Genomic DNA, 10,546 nt, shown 5'->3' with positions numbered 1-10,546 from the left:
GATGGCGGCGCTGCGGGACGGGGACTTCGCGGCGCTGCAGATCCTGCTGAAGGTGAGCGGGGCCGGGCCGCGGGGACCGGGGCCGCCGCTGCTGGGCCGCGGCTAAGCGCCCCCGCTTTGCTCCCCGCCAGGCGCCGTCGAAGGACGCTGTGCGGCAGCTGTGCCAGGAGTGCTTCTCCAGCTCGCCCGCCGCGCTCGGCCCGCTGGCGCAGCGCGCCTGCCCCGGGCTCGCCGTCAGCGCCGAGGAAGCGGAGCAGGTAGGGCCGGGCGGGGCAGCCGCGGGCCCCGGCGGGAGGGAACGAGCGGGACTGTGGCGTTGCCAGCGCGGGGCTGGCCCAGGCCCTCGGGAAGGTGCGGGAAACGAGACGTGCGCGGGAACAGCGACCCTCGCCCGCGGCAGAAGGGAACGGGCTGAGGCTGCGAAGCGGGGGCGCTGAGGTGCGCAGCCCCGTCCTGCTGAGGCTGTCGGGCCGTACGTGGGTGCCCAGGGCTCGGGTGCTGAAGGTCTCCAGCATAAGCTGTGTCTCTGTGCTGTGTGTAATGCTTCTCAGCGCAGCCCTTCTCTTGCCCCCTGCCAGCTGGTGTCTGCTCTGCACAACCTCACCAGGCACGTGGTGTACCGCGGCTTGACCGCGCCAGAAGACATCCTCCGTCTCTTCCCAGAAAACTTCCACCAAAATCTGAAAAACCTCTTGACTAAGATAATATTGGAGAATATGTAAGTGCTATCCACCTGCCATTTGCTTTCAGCTGTAGATTTAAAGCCTGTGTATGTCGTTTGATACGTGGATATTTGGCAACGTGGATATTTGTCTTGTTTCTATAAATGGCCAATGAAACACAGCCATGGGCACAGAGTTTTGCCATGACTTCTGAAACAGACGTGGGCCACAGTCCTAATATGCCAAGCCCCTTTTATCTTAACAGCTGTATGGTGAAAAAATGCTACTGTTGATGATAAAACTTAGAAGGCTGGATTTCAGCTCTAGAAGATCTAGGTGGTACCCAGATATCCATCCACTTGTCACCATGGCTCAGGTGCAGAGGCACTGGATGTGATAGAGCATACACGAGGTGGTGGTGGGGGAGGGCACTTCTGCTTGCACATCTCAGTCCTTGGAGCCCATGGCTTTGATAAGACCAGGGAGGAATGTGTGGGCTTTAAACGAACTGCCCTTCCAGAAGAACCCATGGTTGGTCACCAGTTTGCCTGCCATTAGTCAGGGATAAGCCATGCTAAATGCTTACCTCTTTTTTTTTTCTGAAAGCACTGTTGATACTGTTTTCTCCACTTTTTTTACAGCTCTTCTTGGAGAAATGAAGCACAAGCCAGTCAGAGTAAGTAGTAATCTCAGGAATGAGATTGTCTACTAGGAAAGAATGGATTATCTTAGTATTGTATTTATGAAGTATCTGACATGCATTACATAGGGACCAAGGCAGTGGTCCAAGGCAGACATTCCAACAGATTGATCTGTGTTAACATAAAAAAGTGAATGGTTTCCTGCCCCTCTCAAGCCACCTGCAATCAATCTTTGCAAATTAACATATAAGGCTTAACAGATGTATTTTGTGCTGTTGCAAATGCTGCCAAGTGCTGGCCTTGACAGACTGTGAACTGGAATTTGTTCCAAAAGCAGGAGCAAGGCAGCCAGTTGTGCACTGCCCCCTGGAGCTCTGTGCAAGGAAGCAGTAGGGGCACGGAGAGAGAGCCTTTCCCCAGACAGAAAAAAATTCAATTAGACAATAAAGCACAGAGAGAAAGCAACTTAAGTGTCTGTAGTCAGTAGGAAGGCTGGCAATCAACCCCTGGGGAAGACACTAAGCATCTTACAACAGGCAGAATCCAGACAGGCTGCAATTGCTTACTGAGACAGCTCTTTCCTTAGCAGCCAAGTTAGACTGGTGTTTCTCTCCTTGGGTGGGCCCAAGAGGTCTCCAGCTCTGAGCTATTGATGTCAGTAATGCACGTATTAAATGGTTTCTGCTAGGCTGCATGCAATTAGGGTGATATTTGAAATACTTTTAAGGAATGTGAAGATTGCAGTTTGTCAGCATGTTTGCTGTACTGCAGGATGCTTTGGCTGGGGAACTTGAAATAACATGTTTTATACTGCTAGATTTTACAAGCTTTCCTGAGTGCTTTCTTACCAGTTTCAGAGCAATAAGCATGTAGGTGCCAGAGCAACTCACAATGAAACACTAGTTGAGTGCAGCAGGCAGCAAGGCAGGGCATAAAGATGGGGAGAAGACATCTTACTGCTCTCCTTCTTCCAGCTGCTTTGGAAATTTCTCTCTGTTTCTTGCACTGAACTGTCATTGCATGTAATGATGGGAGAACCCTTTTTGCCCTTCCAGTGTCATGAGGAGGTCTTCAGAGACTGGCTTATTCCAGAGTAAAATGATGGGAAACCACATAGTAGGAACTAAACTTGTACACTTCCCAAGGCCAGCAGTGGAGAGGCCTGTGCATGGTGGTGGTCACAGGTTGCAGGGGTGGTATCACCCTGGTGTCCTGCTGAGCCTAACAGAGCCATTTTTAACCCCTCAGTCTCCCTGCCTCGGCTGGTGGACATGGACTGGAGGGTGGACATCAAGACATCTTCAGACAGCATTGTAAGAATGGCAGTCCCTACCTGCCTGCTGCAGCTAAAGGTAATGGCAGTGCCTGTGAAGGACCCAAATAACAAAGTCCAGCTGCAAGCTGACTGACTTGCCAGGGAAAGCCAGTTCAGACAGGCATCTGGTGCTTGCTTCGTGCCTGGTGGGCCATTAGACTTTCTCAGAGATCATACCTGAAATGCCACAGAGCATGGGAATGGTGTCTCTGATGAAAGCTCTCTTGCACACAAGTTTTGTGTGCATGAGGATGTGAGAAGTCACCATGTTTGTTCCTAGTCACCATTGTTTTCTACAGAAAAAAGAAGATAAATCGTGAAGCCATCATCCTTTAATTCTAAGCACTCCATCAGCATGTTTGGCTGACTTCATTAGTTGGGAAATGACTTGAGATTACTATTAACTTCCTTCACCAGCTACATCTATCATTTGGGGAGTATACCTAACTTAACTGCTTGTGTACTGCTTGTGTTCTGCAGAGTTTTGGATCCCCCCCCAACCAATAAAAATCAGATGAGTGGGATTCAGAGGAGGAATTAAAATCTAATTTCTGTATGTGGGGTGGGGTAATGTGGTATCTCTGTGGTATCTGCTGAGATGCTTTTGATACAGATGTGGCTTCCTGCCACAATATCTTCAAAATATCCCAATATCCATGGCAGTAGGTGCTCACTTGCACTCTATCAATGGGAGTGCACTTCACTAGTGAGGCACACAGCTTAGAAAATGTGCCATGGTTCTTCAGGATGGAGCTGGATTCCAAATTCAGACCATTTTGTATAATCTATGTATTAAACACAACATTTTGTAGCGGCTCTGGAAGAACAACACATAAATTAATTTTTCATACAACTAACATCTGCATTCCTATTTTAAGATTCAGGAAGATGCTGCCTTATGTGGAAATAATCCTGTTGTTTCTGCACTGACTGTGGAACTGAGCAAAGAAACCCTGGACACTATGTTAGAAGGTCTGGGAAGGATTCGGGACCAACTTTCTGCCGTTGCAAACAAATGAATGCTCAGGGCATGGATTCCAGCAGCAAGGAAGGGAAGTATTCTCTACCTACAGCTGTCAGAAGTTGCAGCCTAGTGTAACACGCTGTCTATTTCAGCAAGCAAAACTAAAGAGGTTTTTGTCTTGAATTAATGAGATAGCTTTTGAAAAGCTAATACTCAAATACTCATTTGGTTGGATGCCAAGAAATGGTTTCCTATTATGTTGTTGAACAAAAGCTGTTCACCATTTCAGAAGAGGATTTCAGGGCTCAGAGCTTGGCTTAATCACAAGGGTCATAACTGGAAACAGCAAATAGCTGCAGCCAATGAAGCAAGTTCTATCTCTGTCCTGAAATGAGAATCTGAAAGGCTCAAGCTGGGTAATGGGCTGCCTTCCAGCAAAGGGAGGGTGCTTCTCTCTGGGATGTGCATGTACTGAGGGGCCTGCTGGATGTAGCACTCTCTCCCTCTCACTGAAGCGGAGCCATGCTGCAGATTGTTATTACAGGATGATGTGCTGAAATAGGGCAGTTATGCTACAACACATTCCCTTCTGATCAGCTTCACAGCACCATTTGCAAAATGACTGTTCTCATCATCTTTAGCAGAACTAATTTCCTCCTTCTGTTTGAAAAGTAAAAAAGGAGTTCAGGTAATTCATGTTTGGGGTTTATTGGACTCTGGGCTTTGTCTTTGCTGCACAAAAACCAAACTGGGAGAATAAAGAATTGAAGGCTGTTTTCGGTGCTGTAGGAGACTCCTCTGTAGCAATATGTGCCTATACTTCTTCAATGTGTTCTGTTGTTTGTGTAAATCTTCATTTAATGAAAGAATGAACTGCTAATTGATTCTGTGAATCCTTTTCAGTCTGGAAGAGATGTTGTCCTGGGTTACCTCTGCCTCTTTGTGATGGTGCCAAGTTTCTAGGCTGGTTTAATGGATGTTCCTGTTTGTTGCTGAAGAAGGATCTTTTGTTTCCTATTCAAATTGATTCATGTTTGAAACTTCCTTCTCTTCATTGTAATACAGTTTTAGGGAACCTTCTTCCATAGGCATCACCTCTGTACAATATTAAGAGGATTACCCTGACCTAGAAGTTTGTAAGTATGTGTGCGTTGTGAGTGTGGAGGAGTTAAATGCAGAAAATCAACAAAATTCAGATTCTTCTTTCTGATGAGCTTCTATAGAAGTCTACATCCTAATGTGTTTATGGCAAAATCCAATCTTTTCTGCAACACCAGGCTCTCCTTCAAGACACAAACATTGTTTGTTGTGTTTGGAAACACAGAATCATTCAAGAAGTGTGCATAACTACAAGAACTTTGTTAATTAATTCTACCCATTCCCCCAAAGTGCAGGCTAGAATATAAATGTAAGTGAAGGCTGTGCCTTTAAAAGATAATGGAGCTCATGAAATGCAGCTCATGCATCAAGATCAACTGAGTGGCACGTCCCTTGTTAATGTCTTGAGCAAAGATTATAATGCTTAGTATGGTATCAAGGCAAACTGGTACATTTCATGTATAATAGGGACATCTCAATGGAGGAGATGGATATTTAAGAGTATGTTCTGTAAGATTCAAGCTGTGAAAAACATCTCTAACAGTACTTCAGTTTGAGGAAATTTTGTTGCCTTTGCATCCTAGCCTTAAAAAAACCCCCAAAAACTAATAGTTTATGTAGTAGTGTCTTAGAAGGTAAGAATCACTGAGGAGGTAAATAATTCAGGATGAAGTACTGCAGTGTTAGAGGAGCTGAGGAAGTAAAAACACAGAGGAAATTCTTGAGGTAAATACTAAAGTTACAGTCAAAATGTAGGGTCCAATGCAATGAAGAACTGATAGATGTTCTCATGTAGAACAATTATACAACTATAGAAGAGTTGTAAAGAAAAGGAAGATTTAAAACTGAAAAGGCTTTTCTGGTGGCAGAGTGGAGCTTTCTGCAGGTAGCTAAAAGTTGGTTGTGGAGTCTAACAAAAAGGAGTGTGCCCACTGAACCAGAGACATGCCAAAATTCTGGTGACTCCAAGCAAGGGGTAGATGTCAAGTCATTCTGCAAGAAGACACTAGTATTTTCTAACCCAATATTTAGGATGCTGTGGGAGCTTGCCTTCAAATCTTTGCCTAAATTGTTAGGTATTTTATTGTGGACTCTTTATCTCCTTAGCCAGAAGAGCTGAGATTGCTTTGAAAAAGGTACATAAAACAAAGGAGGCCGAGTAGGACTGTCATTACCCAGACAGCAGGAGAACTTCACATTAAAGCCCTTTTTATTGAGACTGCTACACAGAAAGAGAATAAATTGCCTGCTACTGCCCGCAATCATATGTGATCTTTTTCATAAAGTTATTGCTCTCTTAAAATGAGTTAGATTTTCATCCTCCCTCCACATATTGCTGCTATTTGGTAGGGCCAGCCTAAGAGATGATGGATTCATCTCTGTTACCAGTTTGTTACTGTGCCAATACTGTCCTCTTCTGCTTACTTCTTTCTTGCCTTTCCGTTTTTCAGTCCTATTTAAGAAGCAGTAAAATCCCTGACCACTTTTGATGACTAAGCCCTGTAAGCTCTATATTCTGTGCCTTTCAGAATTGCAGTGGCCATTCTTCACTTAACAGTTTGCATCTCCCTTGAATGGGGTCATCACCACAAGTGTTTCTGGAGGATTGTCCGAGGACATTACTAAACAATGAACTGTCATAGTATGTGAATCACCTGAATAAAGTCCTGCCAGGAAACCACAAGCCTTCATTGTGAAGTGCAGCTTAAAACCTCCATCCTCATTCCAGTATTTGAGAAACAGAAAATTCACTTTCTACATGTACACTTGGTAATGATGCAAATTCTGTTACAATAAGAAAAACAGTGATAAACTTATTTGTAAAACACAGTATGCAAGTTAAATTCAAATTGTAATTTCACAATCAGACATTGTGTTGAATCTGTGTCAAAGTGTTGAAAAAGCATTACAAACAATAAAGCCTACTTTGTATTATTCAAAACAACACAAACAATGCTAGCTTTTGTTGCAAGAAATTCTGCACTTTAGGGTGTTCAGACTAAAAATTGTGTAGGTGTGATTGAGAGCAAGAAAAGCTTAGAAAGAAAATGCCTTTAAGGTTCCTAGCTTCTACTTCAATTACTGATCTTTAAACTCTGGTTTAAAACTGTAGAAGACTTTCTAAGACTCATGATGGTTTGGTAAAGATCTAATAATTACTCCATATTTAAGTTTTGAGTTTAATACATGAAATTTATGTATTCAAGCTCTTCTGAAACTAACATGTATACAAAGTTTTTGCTTTGTTTATAACTGAGGTCTTACTGTTTCACATCAAACAAGTTATTTTGTTACTAGTAATCTGGTTTAGAATTGTTTTGACCTAAGTTAAAAATGTTTGTTTCTATTTTTTTGCAATCTAATTTTCACTGGATATAATAAAGTTTCTTTAACTGCTCAGATCAAGATTGAAGAAGGCATTTTGGGATCAAGAGACAAATCTGGGATAGCCCTCTTGTTAAATGAACATCTCTCTTAAAAACCACAACAGTCCAGCTTAATCTCAGTTTTTGGTACAAGCAACAACATACCTAGTGGTGTAATTTTGTCAGCTGTTCTATAACTATGGTTATTCTGAATTAAAATAACCCCTACAAAAGTAGCAGTTTAATACATTTACCACTCTTTTTTACATACCCTTAAAAGATTAATCTCACTAGGCTGTAGAGTGGCAGCACTTGAAGTTGAGGAATCCCACCTTCCCAGACCCTTTCCTAACATTTTGACCCCTTAGTCAGAAACTTTAGTCCATGACACAGTAATTACACAAACTCATGTATTTTTCCCTCCGTCTGCACAAATGTTGTGCAAGTAGCTGCTGATTTTTTGCTTTGTTTTTAATGTAAGAGATTAATAATGCTTGTGATGCTTGGGCCTGCTTTATTAACTGACTTCTCCAAGGTATAACTTGGTTAACATTGTGTAATTCAGTCTCCAGTATCCCTGCACCAACACAGCCCTGTATCATTACAATGCAAGACCTTGGCTTACCCACCATCAATATGTGCTCACCCTGCCCAGGATTTCCATCTGCTCTCATGATTCACATTCATCTGGCCCCTGCTTGAAGGCAGCTGCACTGCCATCACCAGTGAATTAAACCTCACAAACTCCAGCAGGGACACATTTATAGCAAGGCTGATGAGAATGTGCTACAGGTCTTGAGTTTTTCAGCTACACTAAAAAATCAAAGGTATGCACTAGAAGCCTCACTGTAAGGATCAGTGGCCAAACAGCCCTTGCACTTTTGAGCATATAAGAACCTGACTGTTGCTGCTTGATGCTTTATAAACCTCTTGTCTGGACTTAGTAGTGCCTAAGAGTCTTGCCACTGACAATGCTGCTGCTGAAGTACTCATGAAATACATAACAAAAATACCAACACAGCACACCCCCCCTGTGACAACTCACTGGTGTATTTTACTGAGTGTCACAGGAAGAAGAGGGACCACAACAGAGTCAGAGCAGGCACTGCAAGCTCACAAGCTTCCTAAGCTTTCTGTAACACTGGTCCTTAGCAAAGAAAGAATCAGGGAATATCCCAAGTTGGAAGTGACCCACAAGGGTCATGGAGTCCAACTGCTGACCCTGCACAGGACAGCTCCAACAATCCCACCGTGTGCTTGACAGCGTTGTCCCAACACTGCAGCTCTGTCAGGCTGGTGCCATGGCCCCTTCCCTGTTCAGTGCCCAACAACCCCCTGGGGAAAAAAAGAACCTTTTCCAAATAACCAGGCTAAACTCAACAGAGACTAGGAAATGAGCCTAGATTTACAGTCCTCCTGGTTAGCTAAAACACTCAAGCCTAAATGGCACTGAGAGAATTTCATAAATTAACCATTTAGCTGAGTATTTCCAGCCTTCTAAACTGGTACTGCTGGCCCAGCTCGGAACAGCACCTGACATATCCCGCCGACACGCTGGGCAGGTGTGAATGAAAGCAGAGCGAGAATCTTTCAAAGGATGCCACAACAAAAGAAACATTCCTGACAGCGCAAATTCTTTTTCTCCAGGAGATGGCGAGCTCGGTCTCCCATTTCTCCTCCCTCCTCAGTTTCTCGGCAGGACACAGCAGTCTGGGCTGTCCTCCTCAGAATCTGGGAGCAAATCAATGCCTGCCGGAGTCCAAACAGCACCAAACCAGAAGGGGGATATTATTCACTGCTCAGCAAAAGGTCTCCCAACTGCTCCCACAGTCGCGGGTTGAGGCAGCTGAGCACATTTTAGGGAAGCTGGCAGAGATGGAAGCAGCAGATGGTTCTCTGGACTGTGCCAGTCATTTCAAACACCAAGAAGGAGGAACTCTCCCTTCTTTTTCCCAGGCTGGATGCATAGTCCTCCAGGGAGAGCTTAGGCACTTAGAAGGGTAAGAACAACGTTGCATTTAAAGGGATGAGGACAACTTTGAATGCTTCCAAACTGGCCTCTCTCAGAAAATGTCAGTTTTGCATAGATTTGTCTTTAAATAGTGGTGAGCAGGACACTGTAAAAATCATGTCTGGAGAGAGAAGTAAGATGGGGGGAAGGAGAGTTCCTTCTTTCTCAAGCATGTTAGAAAACAATTTAGAACAGTGCACAAAGCACAATGGCATCCTGTGCAATGTATATACAAATGCTCTTGTTGCTTTTCCACTCACTTTTGCTGCTGCTGTTAATACAAGGCCTGGGATGAAAGCATTCCCTCCCCTTGCTGACCTTTCTGCACCCCCTCCTCCCAGGAGGCATCATCTTGCCACTCTGGGAGGGGAAGTGCTAATGCACACTAGCAACACTGACACACCACACTGTGCTGTCAAATATGCAAAGTAAACACACAGAACAGAGGCAGTGAAATAGTACCCTGCTTTCATCCCTACTCTCTTCCAGTCACTGTTCTTGTAAAGGCTGCTTTGGAACAATAGTAGGTACGGCTTCCCCCCCCCCTCTAAGGAAGACACAATTTGTCATGTTGACAGCATCCCTTTATGCTGATGAGATAGTGAGGGTTGAGTGCCAGCTAGCAGCAGAAATATAATAGCATCCATCAGAGCTGTTAGCTAGAGTTGGCCAGAGCTTTTGTTTGTAATTTAGAGGGCTATAACTCAGCCTTGTAAATAAGATGCAGGAGAAACTCTACACACAAAATCTGGACCTTGCAGTGGGCCCTTTAGTTTCTTAGGGAAAAAAAAAAACATTAAAAAATCAGGTTTGCTTTGACATTCTGCACTGTGCTGAAAAGAAGTGATAAGAAACCTGGATGAGACAACTGCAGTGTACCAATACTCTGCACTGACAGGGTAACTGGAAATGCTGATTTCTGTACAACTGATCAGTGACTCTAGGTCCAGGGTGTTCAAACACACTTTCTGTATCAGTAAGTCTTGAGGCAAATGGTATCTTCACTTCCAAACAAATCACTGTGCGGGTTAGCAAGGCTCCCCAGGTTGTATCTCTACTCCACACAGTGGCAGGGCTCAACCCACATAAAGTTCACTGCGGATTTATGACCAGAATCAGTAAATGACCAACTGTCTGAACTATTCTGGTTCCTTAGTGCTTGGTAGCATTTAGATATTGGGGCCTCATTCCCAAGCCTGTTTCTGCATTTGCCTACTTGTGAATGTTTTCTTTTTTCCAATCCACTAGTGCCAGCCAGTATTACTCCATGCTCAGTTAAGCCAGAACGGTAGAAAGTCTACAAAGTTTGAACTGGATCTCAACAGACAACTGATAGACTTTTGTGTCTGATGGCAAATAAATAATCAGAAGATCAGAGTGAAATCAAAGAAACACAAAGCATGTCTTTAGTGCACTGCATAACTGAAAGTTAAGAGAACTGCATTTAGAAAATACTGTTTTTCCTCTCTGAAAAGAACAGCATGAAAGT

General features: G+C 43.9%; 1 protein-coding gene across 1 annotated transcript; it reads left to right on the top strand.

Annotated features, from left to right (window-relative positions):
- COMMD9 (COMM domain containing 9) lies at positions 1–7,086 on the top strand. Its single transcript, XM_059474048.1, has 6 exons — positions 1–52; positions 132–257; positions 579–718; positions 1,304–1,338; positions 2,552–2,655; positions 3,497–7,086. Exons 1-6 carry the CDS (start codon positions 2–4, stop codon positions 3,635–3,637), a joined length of 597 nt encoding a protein of 198 aa, XP_059330031.1. The 5' UTR covers position 1; the 3' UTR covers positions 3,638–7,086.
- The last annotated feature ends 3,460 nt before the right edge of the window (positions 7,087–10,546 follow it).

This window comes from Ammospiza nelsoni, chromosome 6 (genome assembly GCF_027579445.1).
Source record: "Ammospiza nelsoni isolate bAmmNel1 chromosome 6, bAmmNel1.pri, whole genome shotgun sequence".
Lineage (NCBI taxonomy): Eukaryota > Metazoa > Chordata > Aves > Passeriformes > Passerellidae > Ammospiza > Ammospiza nelsoni.
The sequence above is the reverse complement of the archived record's forward strand: the minus strand, read 5'-3'. Positions and strand labels throughout refer to the sequence as shown.

Bases quoted from the DNA above. Each gene is read 5' to 3' on its own strand.
- COMMD9 (XM_059474048.1), top strand. From the start codon at position 2: ATGGCGGCGCTGCGGGACGGGGACTTCGCGGCGCTGCAGATCCTGCTG. The intron at 258-578 runs GTAGGGCCGGGC...GCCCCCTGCCAG, and splicing joins GCGCCGAGGAAGCGGAGCAG to CTGGTGTCTGCTCTGCACAA. The intron at 719-1,303 runs GTAAGTGCTATC...CTTTTTTTACAG, and splicing joins AAGATAATATTGGAGAATAT to CTCTTCTTGGAGAAATGAAG.